Source organism: Corvus cornix, chromosome 1, assembly GCF_000738735.6.
Source record: "Corvus cornix cornix isolate S_Up_H32 chromosome 1, ASM73873v5, whole genome shotgun sequence".
NCBI lineage: Eukaryota > Metazoa > Chordata > Aves > Passeriformes > Corvidae > Corvus > Corvus cornix.
The window spans coordinates 109905936-109921338 of record NC_046332.1 but is presented as its reverse complement, the minus strand read 5'-3'; the positions used below and the strand labels follow the sequence as shown (position 1 = coordinate 109921338).

The window sequence follows — 15403 nt, the reverse complement described above, 5'->3', positions numbered from 1 at the left end:
AAACTTTTCATGGAATCAAAGCATATTATTATGCATAAGTGCCAATTTCTTGACAAAGACTGAAGAACTTCTATGAGAGAAATCATACTTTCTTGACACAATCATTTTCACAATCATGTTTATCACATATGATATATAAAAATATTAATTGCTGAGGAGGTAGACTGTGTTTGCCTCTTAATTAAAGTGCAATGTCATGCTGAAAATGAGTTCTACATTGTAACAGTGTAATCTTTGTCTTTGAATCAGCAGTACACCAATTTAGTTACAGGACAATTTACTTGTTCATGTGCCTTACATGAAAGGAGTTTCAGTAAATCAGCAGATGTACCTATTTTTAAATTTTGGTATCACTCCATAATTTATTCCCCCTACTTTTATTCTCTTCATACATTGGTGAAACGTTCAAGTACTTAAATTAAAGAAAGAACAAGTTGCCAAATTTACGTGGCTCAGTGGATGGAAGGTAAGTGGAGATGCAGGCCTGGGTAAGTGATGGCCTGGGATTTTTCAAGGGCCTTATGGCTGACTTCTAATTTTGGTGTTAGCACACAATTCTGTGCAAAAAGACACACACAGATCTCAGAATCTGGCCTAGATTACATTAGAGTTCAGGGATCATTTTTTAATATCACACTTGGTGATTAGATAGAATTAAGAATTTGAAATATACACCTGTAAACATTTTTTATTTGTTTATACTGTGCCATACACAAAATATTCTGTTTCTTCCTATGAAAGACTACATCACATTAATCCCCTAACTCTGAGGTACTCAAGGAGGGGAATAAATGTTGTTGCTGTGTAAAACACATATATGTTTTCAGGATCAGATCTAAAGCTTCTCCTCATTGGAAGAGATTTATGGTTTTCCTTCTAAAAAATCCTATCTGTAAGTCCAAAATAGGTAAACCAACAAGCCAGATGGAATACCAAAGAAAGTGGCAAGAAAGTCTTAATTTTTTTTTTTGAAAAAACAAAGTTAATACTTTTGAAGTTTCCTTAAAATACACAAACAAATTTTGCAAATTATTTCTGTCAGACAATGCATCACTCTTTCAGCCATTAGGGACTGAACTGGCAAATGAAGAGAGAGGGGCTCATCATGCAGCATTGTTACTTGAATATTATGCCAATGAGTGGTCTGAGAAATTTTTGTAAACTGATCTCAGCATTGACATTCTGTAAAAAAATAGTTACTTAAACCCTACTTGAAAATGACGACAGAAGAAGAAAGGAATCAAAATGAGTAAATGTCATTCAGTAAAAATGTGAATGGAATCAATACTTATGTTGAGATTATGAAACATTTTAATATTGTTTTGTAAGATACTGGCATTAAACGATCTTTGACACGATGTCTCCAGAATTTATTTTCTAAAAAGCCTGTAGTAGATCAGTAGTTTTCCAGTAAATTCTAGTCCAGGTCCATCCCTTCTGCCTCACTCACCCCTTCCATATACATTACATTTGAAGGTAAGATCACTTCAGTCACATGCCATGACCAACTACAGCAAAAAGTTAGCCCAGTGACTGTATTTTGTCCCTGTGAAATTTGTTTCAAACTTTGGAATTCTCTGGAACACATTGTCTTGACATCAGCATGTGTCTCTGCAACAGGGTAAGTATCCTCATACTCTGTTAGAGAATATTTTATCCGTTAAATGCCCTTCCCAAAAAATCAGCTCGCTCTAACAACAGAGCCATCGGTTTATTTTGCCAGTGTGCTGTGTCATCACTGAACTCCTCTGAAAACACTTCCTTCTGAAATTAAGTGAAACTATGATGTTTTATCTTTATTGGGAAAGATTAGGATGTTACTGTGATTAAACCTAGAGTAATATTGAAAACTATTTTTATAGGCCTAAAACTGGATTTCTTGGATATGACATCTACTTTTTTGTGGTTCTAGAATTCGTTGTTGGAAGAAAACTGTGCTGTGAAAAAAGAAAGAACCCTGTTATTCCTAGTAAAAAGTATTTCCTAGAGAGAGAGAGAAAAAAGTGAGAGCATTTTAAAGCAAGTGATTTCCAATGCCATGTAGGAATGGCACTTCATTTACTTTACTGCTGCAACATTAGCTGCAGCATTTAACGTAAATTCTTAGGCAAATGGGGACCATTTGTTGTTTCTCTCTTAACATATGCTGATAGCATAAAGCTTTCCAAGAGAGTGAAGAAAGCCAATTTATGGGCATCTCCTCTTCTTTGTTTTGTCTGGATGAAAATTCATTGATTTGAGAACTTATTTTATGTAGCTTTGTGGATCATTCCTGTGGTAGGGGAAAAGCAGAGCTTTACTACAGCACTTCTGAGGGTTTTCCACAGACTCGTTACATAAATTGTGCTCTGTGCCAAAGTTTCTGGGCTTTGAGGGGACTTTGGAACTCCATTAGTGTAACGAGTGGAATTTTATTTAGTTTGACTCATTCTGGTTTATAAAGTTTGCTACTTGTGGTTTTTTGGAAATTCAGTATGTCCTTGGTATTTATTATGGCATACAAAAAGATTTATATGCAGCACTGAAGCAACATGGCAGAAATACTCCTGAACTAGTTTCTAACAGAGAAAAAAATCCTGCAATAGAGAGAGAAAACAACAGACAATAGCCCAGACCAAAGATCTATCCATCTTTTTTCTACCAACGGCTACTGGTGAGTGCCTGGGAGAAAAATATTAGAATATTAGAGTAGCACAAACATTTAGTGTTACTTCTCCCCTGTAACCATTCAGTATAATGAATATATTCAGCATATTCAATAAGTTGCAGCTCAGCAGATATATGTGTTACATTTAACATCCATTTTCTTCACATGAATTTCTTTCAATCAATTTTTAACTTGTGTATTATTCTTTGGGAAATAATTCTTAGATTTCTTTACACATTGTTTGGAGAAGTAACTCCTCTTTTTATTTGCATCTGTCTTTCAGTACCATCATTTGACGTCTTTGTATTCTTGTACTAGAAAAAAGAGCATTTATTCCCTCTTCATGATTTATTCCCTAATGATTGTCACATGGAAAAACTGTTCAGTTCTGTAGTTTAAGTCAAGAATAATTGGTTTACTGATATATTAATTACAGTTAACCAGCAATCATGTTTACATGTTTACAGTTAACCACCTACATGTTTAATTCAAGAGCAGCAATAAAGCAGATGACAGCAACACTGGACATCCATAAAGTGTTAATAAACACCTGTGAATGTCTAGGCAACCCCTGCAATTCATCTCAGAAGTTTTAATCCCCCTGCCCAGTCTCACAGACATGTTCACAGAATTACAGAGATGCACCTGCTGCCTTTTACAGCAGGCATCCAATACAAGAAGCTCTGGCACTTTCAGAGGGGTGGGGTGCAGGTCTGCTGCTGCCTCACAGCTCTGGTTAGAGGTGAGGGTGTTCTGGATGACTCTGGAATATTCTGTAGCACAGCTCTTCTCTTATGCCTGCAAAATTTCAGCAGATAAGTTTCTCCATTGTAGCTGAACATATCAAACCATTTGTTCAGATAGTAGATCTCTTTGCATAATTGATGCTGAATAACAAAAATGTCCTTCTCCGAATGACATAAAATTTCACTCATTATTTTTGTTCCAGTTTCTTATCTGGATCAGTATATGGATATTCTTTCGAACAGGGTCTTTCAGAATCATGCAGAAAAGGACATCCAGTTTTTGTTTTCATTGCTCTTGGGGTTTTTTCCCTCCTAGTTTTTCTTACCTTTAGGTATCTTTTATAATAAATTTTAGCTTACTTTCTCCCAAGATGACACTACTTTCTAGATCTTATCTCTCATAGAACATTAAGGATCTGTAAAAAGGTCAAAAAGGGCAAAGTAATTGTGAAAGGGTAATTTTTCAACTAATTTCTAATTGTGGAAGGGAGAGTGTTTTGTACCATGGCATTCTATGAACAACTGAGCAAATTCTTTGCTTGCACAAATGGCAAACCCACAGTATTGTGCTCAGTAAAGTTCTGAGTATGCTTGGGATCTGAAGTCACTCACTGAGCTGTAATATTCTTATACACTTATTAATGTTTTAATGGAGACAGGAGAGGTTAAATTTTTGCATATTGAAAGGATTTTGGAGAGGCAGCTTTGGCATCAGAAAATTGCATTGCAGAGAGCAACAGAGGTTTTATTTCACTATTGCCAAAAGAAGAAGCAAGTACACTTAATCGTTGTCTTTTTTTAAGGATTTATGATAGTGCCCAATGCTTTTTCACTTGGCTACCTCATGCTATAATAATTTAAACAAATATTAATGCTGTTATCTCAAAACCCCATGCTTAGTTATGAAAATAATTCTCATCAGGGCCCTGAAATGTCTAGTGTGAAGATATGTACCATTCTGGTTTTCTTATTTTTCCAGCATTTAAAAATCAGAAATGACTCTTTCTGTCGGTGATGGGTTGCAGGGCCGTCTTCTGGTGTGTCCCAGGTTCAATGGTATGGATCTAGAGCCTTATCATTTGCCATGACTGCCACACCTTTCACACAGAGTCTTGTTTGTAGTTGTGTGAAATGTAAAGTATTCATGCTGTCATATGGAGAGTGTGAGAGAGAGAAACAATGGCGGCTCTAGAAAGAATTTTATATTAAACAAAGTCTTTATCTGCACCTTTTCTGTAAGGACATAGATCACAGTATTATTGAAGTGTCATATTTCAAATTCCCTGCGTACCAGTGTACCCTGCGTACAAGAGCTGTGCTGTTCGACTGGAAAGTGAACAATAAATACCAACCTAAAAGGAGCTTGGGATTGTGAGCCACCCTGGCAGAGCCTGGCTTTCTTACAGGAAGTATAAAATACTTCTCTTTCATTCTATCCAGCATCTATCCAAGGCACAAAACTACTTTCATAATTAGAAACACAGAGCCGCAGAACTGCTGCAAATTTTAACCTCTTATACTAGGCACTTCATTACCATCCGTGAGGAGAAAAAGAACAAAGCAAACCTGGATGTGTCCTGTATCAAGGGTACAGAAAGAAGTCAAGCTGTGCTTTAAAGCCAGCCTTGCAGTGGCTGAGGAAGAACTTCCCCAGGTGCTGGCATGACATGGAGAACAATTCCATGGGGAAGCTGGTGGCACTTGCATTTCTAAGTTGGATGTGCCTTGAAAAATCTATGAAATGAGAATGGGCTTAAAGATTAGTGATGGTTCTGTAAAAATTACCACTTTTACATCAGATTATTTTGAAATGGGATCTCTCCCCTGAGACCCAGTCTTGCAGGCTCTGGAGGTTTTAGCAGTGACTTGTGGAGCATCCCTTTGAGGAATGTACAGAGTCAGAAAATCTTAAAGAACTTTCCTGCCTGCTCTGGTGCTTTGGTGAAATTTTGCCTTTACCAGTATTTTTATCAAAACACTGAATAAAAACCAGCATGATTAAGGCAGGATTTTAATGAATAGTACAGGATTTGGGAGAGATATGCAGTACTCTAAGATATGTGCACAATAAAAGCAGAAAGTAGTGACTGTCCTCATTCATTTGCAAATACGTAGGAGGTGCATGATAAACTCCAGACACTAAAATTTTTTCTATAAGGATTTGGAAAATATGCACAATCTGTATCCAAGTGTGGGCCAATATTCCCAAGTCATTTTTTTTTTCTCTGTGCCTGTTAGCATTAAGAATTCATTTTATGCAGCATAATATCTTCCAGAGACACAGTAAGTTTTGCAGATGACACCAACATATTCTGATTTGGAGCTGCTCATTATATTTCTCCTGTTTTGCTTAAGTACCCAGGAGTTTTTTTGATGTGCTGTTTCTGAGTAACTAAACACTAGAGGGTATTTATATTACTGGGTAAAATACTTCATAAGAGATTACACTTGATGTAAACAATCTCTAACTTGTTTTATGGTTTTCACAAAACACCTTAAAAATTCTTTCTAGTTCTGTAGATTTTTTTTCCCCCTTTTTGCTCGGAAATTTATCTTTTCTATTTGTTCCCCAAAGAAAGAAAACTTCTATGAGAAGGTAACAGTTTTGTATATGACAGCTGTAGTACATCTGAGCTATTGCAGATGTTGATTTGTCTTGGGGAATAAACAAAAGATACCTCTTCAGAACGTAATTTTACATCAGAATTTTATATATTGATAAGTAGTTGTTTTTATTCAAAGAAGAATACAGAGATATATCTTTCTCCAGGTACACCTACCACAGCATGCTGGCAAACCACAGAATAATTACACCAATGCCAACTGAAATAATCTTTAAGAGAGTGCCCTCAAAAATAACTGGCTACTCTGTGTAATAAATGTCAGTGTGCAGTCTCAGGATGACACCTAAAGCCTTGGATAATAAATTTAATCTGATTAATCCTCTTGAGGCAAAGTATGTGCACTGCCAGCCTGTGACAAAAGTGCACAGGTCTGTGGAGACTCGTAGGTCATTGTGTTTGGCTTTTAGTAAATAAAATACCTTCCATGGCAAAGTATGGGCAGAAAAAACACTTAATAAAACAACAGTGGAACATGACTCTGTTCAGTCAGTCTCTACCCAATGTCATTTTCGGCTGTGTATTCACTATTTTATCCCTCCTGTTGGAGGGCACTGTTGTGCTAGTCATCACACATCCAGGGTAATCAGTGTATCACTACATGGCAACTGCTACTTAGGTAAGTTTTCTTCCATTATATTTACAAGAAGGCATAACTATCTTTAAAGTTCAGTTTTTGACATAAGACTGGTTTCAAGTGGTTTCACAGTGTGCACAGTGTGCCTGAAATTAAGAGTGCAGCATTTTCTTAGTGAGGATACTCACACAAAAGCAGTGTTAAGGGATTGTAGTAAGAATCAGGTAATCCATGTTAAGTGCTCTTAACATAAAATTGTGTAATTAGGAAACCAATATAACCTAGTAGCCTAGATGTCACCTTTTAGACAAGTTATGGTTGCAGGCTCAGCTTTTTACAGGAAATTCTTTTAAGTGTATTCGGCTGAGCTTTTCTGTTTGTGTCCATGACAATAAATAAGGAAAGCCTAGTTTGGCTGCCTTATTGCTTGTAAGTGGAAGGATAAGCTGCTAAATCTCTCATTTGAGTACTCATGTCTTCAAATTTTGTCAATCTTTAAACTGGACAGCTTTCTTTAATAATTGTTAAGGTGAAGGATATTTCTCTAAGGCTTAGAGTAGATGAGCTAATAACTTCTCTATATTAATAGCTACAAAATGAAAGCCAGCTCAACTACCTGATGACAAGTGGCTAACATTGTGTGGATTTTAAAGTGTTAAGCCGTCTCTGTAACTGCTTGGTAAGAAACTACAAGGTATGAACCTTAGCTTTGCTAAGAGTTTGTCAGGCAATATTTCCAGTCACTTCACATCAGATACCTTGACATTATGATCAGTACCAACAAAATGTTACATGCCTACCCATCCATGTACCTCCAACCCACAAAGAGTAAACTGAGATGTTTGGTTTTGCTTTTTTTTTCCTCTCATCTGTATGTAAGATCATGGTTGGTATTGTTACTTTCAATGCTGTTTTAGTAAAATGTTAACTCAGTGCATTTTCCCAGCACGGACAGTTCAGGAGTGGCATTGATGTGCACTAGGTCTTTGGGGAGTAGAATGACAACTAGCATAAGATATGATTCCTCCACCTATTCCTCTTCAGTCCTGTATCAAAGCAGGAAGATAGTCTGCAGAATGTGTTTTTTATTTGTCTTTACTAGTGCTCTACAAAGGGAGCACTCTTCAGTCCCATATGAAGCATAATGCCCATTGCCCAACCTCCTTACGCCTAATAGCCATCTACTCAGAGTCTTCTACTTCATAGGGAAACTCCTGCTTGGTATTTATATCATTCATTTGTCCTGTAGACATGTAAGAGGGCCATGGCAATGCTTTTGAGAGTGTGCAGCTAATGAGCTGGGCAGGTAATGGGAGAAATCTGTTCCTTAAATGATTTAAATCTCTGCTACGCAATTGCTGGTTTACGGCTGCTTGGCAGAACACCACCCAGGAACAGACATGTAGCTACCTACCTCATTCTCAACTCTCTTTAATAATCTTCTCTGTGGATTTTTAACAGTTTCCAAGGCAACTGGAAACAGAAACATCTCTGTAAACCAGATCTTCCCAGAACTCTCCACTGCGAGTGGTACACATAGCGATTACCGCTTTCTCTTCATCACTGAGTTTTCACCAGATTTTTAAAAGATCTGCAACTGAATTTGTCTCATCAGTGGCTTTGAGATTTTCTTCCCTAGAAACATAAAATGGTGGTGACTAACATTATTTTGACTTCTTGAGGAGATGTGGAAAGATACCATAAGCCTTTCCTAAACGCTAATTATGAGCAGCCCATCTGCCAGAGCTGTTTCCATAAACTAAGCAGGAGGGGTCCACAATGAAACAGTTACAGAAATATAGAGAAACCTAGTTTGAGCAAGGTCTACCATGAGATATGTCTCAGTCTTTAGTGAGATTTTAGCCAGAGCATGACACCAGATGAGACAACAATACAGAACAGAATGAAATTTTTCCCCCCTCTCCCCAGTAGACATAAGACCGCATTTTTATAGAGTGTTCTGAAAAGAAATGTCTTTATTCTGTATTAATCTGCCCAAAGAAAAGCCAGTTGCAGCCATTTTAGCAAAAGACAGTTATACCCACTGAGTTATACCCACTAAGGCAATATTTTTTTCAAAACCAGTGCAAGTAAGGTCATTTGTCCCCTAAAGCTTGGAAACATCAAATTTATGCTAAAGAATGTCTAGTTATGAAGATCTGGATTTACAGGAAAGCCAGAATAAATGCATGAAAAATTTAAGCAAAGAAGACAGCTCTACAGAAATCTTTAGTGTTGTGTTAAATTTAGAGGGTCATATTTTTTGGAATGCTGTTCTGCTACACTGATTTATTATACTAGAGGAACAAAATGTTTAAGGCTGTTTCATAGTAACAACCACTTTTTTGTCCTTGAAGAAACTGGTACCTCAAGCCTAAATGAAACCAGTTTGAAATATTTCACTTGTATGCTTCCTAATACTTTAGACTTTCTGTGTGTGACCGTGGTCCAGTCAGCTTCTCTGTGCCTCAACTTTAGAGGTATTGAAGGTATTCTTTCAGCATTATCTTTCTGTGAAAAAGAATTTAGAGTGAAATAAGAAAATAAACCCCCTAAAGCATGATGAAAGAGAGTAATGAAGAGATTATATATATATATATATATATACAGTGCATATATATACACATATATGTGCTTTAATTAGTAGCCTAAATTCTTAGATTGTTAAATTCTTCAGGCATAATTTTTAAGGGTCAGATGAGTCATCTTTTAAAGCAAAAGCATATCTGTAGTACGACATTCTCAGATCATTCCCTACCATTGGTAAAATCTCCAAAACATGCCTGTAAGTGGGCAAGCAGAAATAACAGAAATAGAACTGTGCTGTCAGAGTTATGATGCAAAATGTGCTATTTTAGGAGTTGAACAGATGAGGTGACAGCCAGAGACACCTGTGAAAAGCTGCAAATGCAGTAAATGGAAACAGGGTCAGTCGGGGAAGCTGTTCATTAAACAACAGTTGGTGTCTTCCTTGGAGTAAAAAGAGTGTCTCTCTCCTCCTGCTTTATTATTTTGGATGAGGAGCATGGCTCAGTTGCTGAAATAAATTCATCTAGTGTGATTTTACGTGCTGTAGGCTGTGAGCTGGGGTCCAGAATGATGCAGGTCTCCATAAGTCCCCTGTAAGGATGTCCCAGGATGTTCCTGGGATATGTGAGTCATGCTTGGCAAAGGAGTTCCACCAAAGATCCCTCTGTTCCAAACTCTAGGAACATTCATTGGTGGTCTCCTTCTGACCAGCAAGCTACCTTCTAATGACCATGAGCACAGTTGTGGAGCCAACAGGCAAAACTCCAAAGAAGTAAGAGGGAGTAAGGAAAACATTAAAAAAAGACAGAAGACAACGTTTGGACACAGGTGTAGGAAGGAGTTCAGTGTAAGACTCATTCTTCTCCCACACTTCCAAAAGAGTGTGCAGATACTTCCCACCAGTTACCATCGTGACATTGGCTGCAGTGGAACAGAAATGTTCTCCCTCTGGGCAGTGATGACACTTCACTTGATTTGACCTTGGAAGTCCTTGCTTTAGGCCCTTATATATTTCTGCAATGGGAAGGACACTGTTCCTTATTTAACTGTTGTATTTTATGCTGTTATAAGTACATAATGGCATAATAATGACAGTCTGATTGAAGCGAGTAAGAAGGATATAATTGGTTCATTTTTCTACACATTTTACAAAAATAACATTTGTGCCTTTAAATATTTATTTTATAATGCCCTTGGCCATTTTATTTTACTATATTGAAGTTTTATCTTAGGCTGAAAATAACTTAAATTCAAATTATAATGTCTGTATTGAATCACATGAATCAAAACACTGCATCAGGCATTTCTTCATTAATTTTCTTGGGAAATAGATTTGAATTTTTTTTTCAGTGTTGGAATTACTACTGCTTGCATCAATTATGCTCATTTCAAACATGCAAAAGAAATATTTTCTTTCCAAAAAAAAGTTTGTTTTCATTGTTTTTCCTTTAAGGAGTCACATGTTGGCAAAGCATAAGTCAGCTGCACTCCTAATGTTCCCTGGAGGTCAGTTTTTTAAAAATATATTAAAATTAGCAAACCTCGATTGAGGTCTCCTGTGTTTGTCCTTATTCTATGTACTCCTTAGAACCTTTTCTTTTGAGTTTTCTTGATCTTAGTCGAATTCTGATGTGTGATGAACTGGTGTAGGATGAGGATCATGATCATTGTACAGTTTGAGTTTCAAAATCATGTTTTGGCAATTTTGTCCAAGGAACAAAACTTGTCTGGAGATGAAGAAATAGATGATGATGACGAAGAAGAAGAAACAGAAGAAGAAGAAGTAGAAGAAGAAGTAGAAGAAGAAGTAGAAGAAGAAGAAGAAGTAGAAGAAGAAGTAAAAGAAGTAGAAGGAAAAGAAGAAAGAGAAGGAGATGAAGCAGGAGAAGGAACAGAGAAAGAAGAGGACAAAAAGGAAAAAAAAGAAAAAGAAAAGCATAGTAAAACACCTGAGGGAGAGAAAAGCAGTAGTAGCACTGTGGAAACTGGAGAGGTAAAAGCATTTACTTCTATTAAGTTACTGCTCTCTGAAAGGATTTGGTTCTATAACTAACTTCAGTTGGATACATGTGTAGCTATCCTGTAAATGCAAAGTTGTTGTTTGGGGTGGTTTTGTTAGAGGGAGAAACACATGTAGGTGTTAATAGTTAAACATCTGGTTTTTTAAACAATTTTGAAAGAGGGTTTTTGGTTTTTTTTTTTGGTCTATAGACAGAGGAGACTACTCAGGAAGAGACCATCGTTCAGCAGGGTAAGAATACAGTTCCTAAGAACTGGACATCCTGAAGACAAATAAAACTTTTTTAAACAATAGTATACAAATAGTGGACAACACAGTTCTTGTTGGTAGATGGCAAAGCAGTTCTTTAGAGTAGATGAAATTTGAGAGGCAAATCCCCATTATTAATTGTTAATGATTTGAAAGAAATAAATACTTTTCCCAGTCATGTATTGGAGGAAGTCCATGAGAAGAACTTTCTCTTAGCAAGACTGCATCTTACTAAGAGCAGTTCTGGTTGTGCAGTGCCAAAGTCATGGAAATTTTATTATCTCTCAGCCAACTTCTTTAGGTACCCTGTGCCTCACTTCAATCAAGAAGCTTCTCAGAATTCTTCCTCATTTTTTTCAGCTGACACTTCCTCATTCCATTCACAAAGAGATTATTTTAGGTGAAATGTGATAATGTGAATGCTGTTCAGGATGCTGAAGGTGTAAACCTAGATGCTCCTTGTAGTTTTGATGGCAGTTTATGAGAACTGTATATTCCTGTAGAAAAGCTGGGGAAGATGAAAATGGGTGCCCTATGCGTGTAGGACTTCTTTTATTTTAGAAATTTTGAAGTAATCTAGAATTGTTTTCTTGACAGAAAATAACAAGTGTGGTATAAAACAGACCACTGCCTTTATAATGAAGAAGCTATGCCACTTATTTTCAATATTATAATGGAAATAGCTTGTACAGAAGGATGCTTAAATATTTTTCCATTATCCAGTGATCTGGAAGTTTTGATACTAAGTTCTAAATTTATATGATTCATACAGGGAGTATAGGAAAATTTAAACACAGGAACATCAACTGAGATGGAAAGTTTTTCCTTTCCCAGAATTGTTTCTATGGAATAAAGTTCACGTTGAACCGTAACTCCTGCCCTAAAAGTCAGCTTTCCTGAATTAGAATATACTTTCAAATAAGTGTGCAAGACATTGTCTTCTGTCATCAAGAGGAAACTGTGAGTGTCAAGTGAAAATATTTTATATACTGTCACTGCTGTAAGTGTTCTGTTCTTGAAAATCGAGCATGTGGAGAGTAATATCAGGGCATTATATGGAGAGATTAAAAAATAAAAATAGTCTTGTCGGGCTGGGCATCAAGTTACACTGAATATTCTGATTGCTTTTTCAGTTTTATTTGGTGACTTCTACTTCAAAAATAATTTGAAGAACAATTGTTTTCTGTTTTTCTGTGATATTTTTCCGATCTGTACGAATCAGAAGAAAGTTAATATAAACGTTTATATTATTGTAGAGAAGGAAAGCACTGACAATCACACTGTGAGCAATTCTTCAGAGAACACTGATGACCAAAAAACTGGAGGAATTGTGGGGAAAAAAAAGGTTTGTGTCCTGATGTTTCTTTCCAGCTTTTCCAGTGACCAAGAAGGCAGTGGGCAGTTACCAAAGCAAATACCTCAACTTACACGATCTGCATAGATAATTAAACTGCTGAGAAACCTGCTCCTTCTGTTTAAGACTTGATTTTATTTTTGAAAGAATAGCTTAAAATTGTCCAAATAAAAGAAATGAGATAATGCCCATTATCACCTCAGGATGGCATGTCCATGAAAGAGAGATTGTTTATCACCTCACGTACTGGTGAGGTGAAAACTTAGGACTTGATTCCTATGGGAAATTATCTAAAAATATTCCCCCCCCCCCCTTAATTGTCTCTGAAAGAAGCAGCTGAGCTGGTTGATGTTGCAACTCCTTCCAACATGCACTGATTTTGTGATCATATATATCTCTCTATATAGGTGTATGAGCATGTTGAGGAGTACCTGATATGGAATTTCTTACAGGTTTAGGATCCAGAGGCTCCTGCAGAGGCTGCTGAGTTTCCTGTTGAACAAAGACCTAAGATCCAGTTAACTTTGAGCACGTGTGTAGTCTCACTGAGCACAAGCCCTGTCATTAATGGCAGTACACACGTTTATCAGTAAGCACTTACTGCTCTGGGGCTTTATTTTTGGACCTTGCCTCAGGCTCTAATCTGAAAGAAACCCAAATTAAATGCACCACTTGTAGCATTTTGCACAAATTGTACAGTGTCTAATTTGACAAAATGCAGTCACTTCAACATTTCTGATTCTGATGTGCTATTTTTCCACATTTCAAATATTGCAAATGTTTCTCATTAATATTTTTAGTCATTTTGTTTAGAAAAAAAATATTTATTTCACCAAGGAGAAATTTGCCAACCTCATTGACCTTGGTACATACAAAGGGGTTTGTGGGTTTTTTTTCTTGAATTTCACTGCTAACTGTTTCAGTCATATGATTTACCTGGTTTTTTCACTTCAGTTTTCCCTGTTTAAGCGAAAGCCACTGACAGGCCAGAAGAATGTATGTAGCAGAAAGGAAGACAGCTCTGAAAAGCCATTGCAGAGTGAAGAAAAAGAAAAGGAAGATTTATCTGCTGAAGACAGTAAGGATGAAAATCAGAATCATACACTGGAGAATTCCAGTGAAACTGTGACTAACCAGGACAGAAGGATGAAAGTTAATACATGTATATTGCTCTAACACTGTTATAAGATGTAAGAATGTGACAGTCTTAAAGCACATTGTGAATTTTTACTTGAAAACATTATGACTCAAGATGTTGATGGCTGCTTTTTTTGATTGATTCGATTGCTGTCATTTTAAATAGCCAGATGATTTTCTTGGTATTTATTGGTAATTTTAATAGCTCAAAATTATATGCTTAACAGCACCTTTCTGGAGTTCTGTGGCGTTACCTGTTGGTGTTCTAAAGCAAAATATGGGGGGTTTATATGTGAAAAGTTGAACACGGGCATTTTATGGATTTTTGCTAAATAATTTTATTCTGTTTCAGTCTACAGAGTAACACTTTCAGCATGATACTCTTGCAAAATTATAATATTTGATGTAAGATACTATTTGGTTTAACAACCTAGTTAAGAATATTGAGGGTACTCAGTTACTTAGAAATATATATGTTTCTTTCTGTTTTGACATAGAAAAAATAGCAGTAAAATTTTCAATTTAACATGTAGGCCCTTATGGAAGAAGTTACTTGAGTATGTGCCTAATTTCATGTGTGGGAGCAGTCCCAGTGGAAACAGTGCCTAAGAGCAGTGTAAGTACAGAAGTATCCTGCCAGACTGGGACAAGGAGAAAGATTTTATTTCTGAGAGGTGCTGAAAACCTTTGCTCCTGCTGAAATTGGCATAAACCGATGGGCCTCTCTCCTCACTGAATCAGGCCCAGTGAAAACTGGAAACCCTCGCTTTTGTTTCACTTGGATTCTAATCCTGTATTCTCTGAACATCCACGCCTTGATGAGTCTCCAGGGAAGCTTTTCTTACAGGAAAATAATGCAACCAGAGTTACTGTGGCACATGTTGGTACGACAAACTGATCATTATGGGTAAATATTCATGTTCTCTCAGGCAGACTGGCTTTTCTTCAGATGGAGACGGTGCTGGTTTGGCTAAATTTAGAAATATATCCTCTGAGAGAGGGCAGGTTACAAACCACTGCTCCCCCACCAGGTTCGGGAAAAAAACCTTTTTCCTCGAAGGAAAGTGAAAGAGATAAAAACTATTTATTTAAAGAACACACAGGAAAAGGATAATAATGCTAAATAATACAATCTCTCACTGTGGTGAAAAAAACCTGGGAAAATGTTAGAGTCCTCCCTATGGTCCTTCTCCTTCGAGCTGGGACGGGGTGGGCCCCCTCCTGCAGGGGCCAGGGCCCTCGATGGAGAACAGTCCCGATGTGTGTTGTGATGTTGAAAACAATCCAGCAGAGAAAGGGAAAAATCCGAAATTCCAGAAAAAAACAAAGGCCAGCTCTCCAGAGGAGAAAAAACCCTGAAAGCTGGCTGAACAAGCATGCAGGGTGCTTCTCTGCTCCTCTCCCCCAGTAGCAGAATGCAGAAGCCAAAGAAACCACCAAGAACGTGAGTGTGTTATCTCTGTCTGTGTCCTTGAGGTTTGTTTTTTTTCTCTCCACTCAGGCTCAGTTTAAAAGCACAGAAA

At 37.0% G+C, this 15403-nt stretch overlaps 1 protein-coding gene across 1 annotated transcript in view; it reads left to right on the top strand.

Moving 5' to 3' along the window:
• Nucleotides 1-14977, top strand: part of RPGR (retinitis pigmentosa GTPase regulator) — a 50470-nt gene extending 35493 nt beyond the window's left edge. Inside the window, 4 exon segments of the mRNA XM_039552154.1 lie at nt 10835-11113; nt 11332-11371; nt 12646-12734; nt 13698-14977. Coding sequence (XP_039408088.1) covers nt 10835-11113; nt 11332-11371; nt 12646-12734; nt 13698-13919 — 630 coding nt within the window. The 3' untranslated portion in view covers nt 13920-14977.
• The last annotated feature ends 426 nt before the right edge of the window (nt 14978-15403 follow it).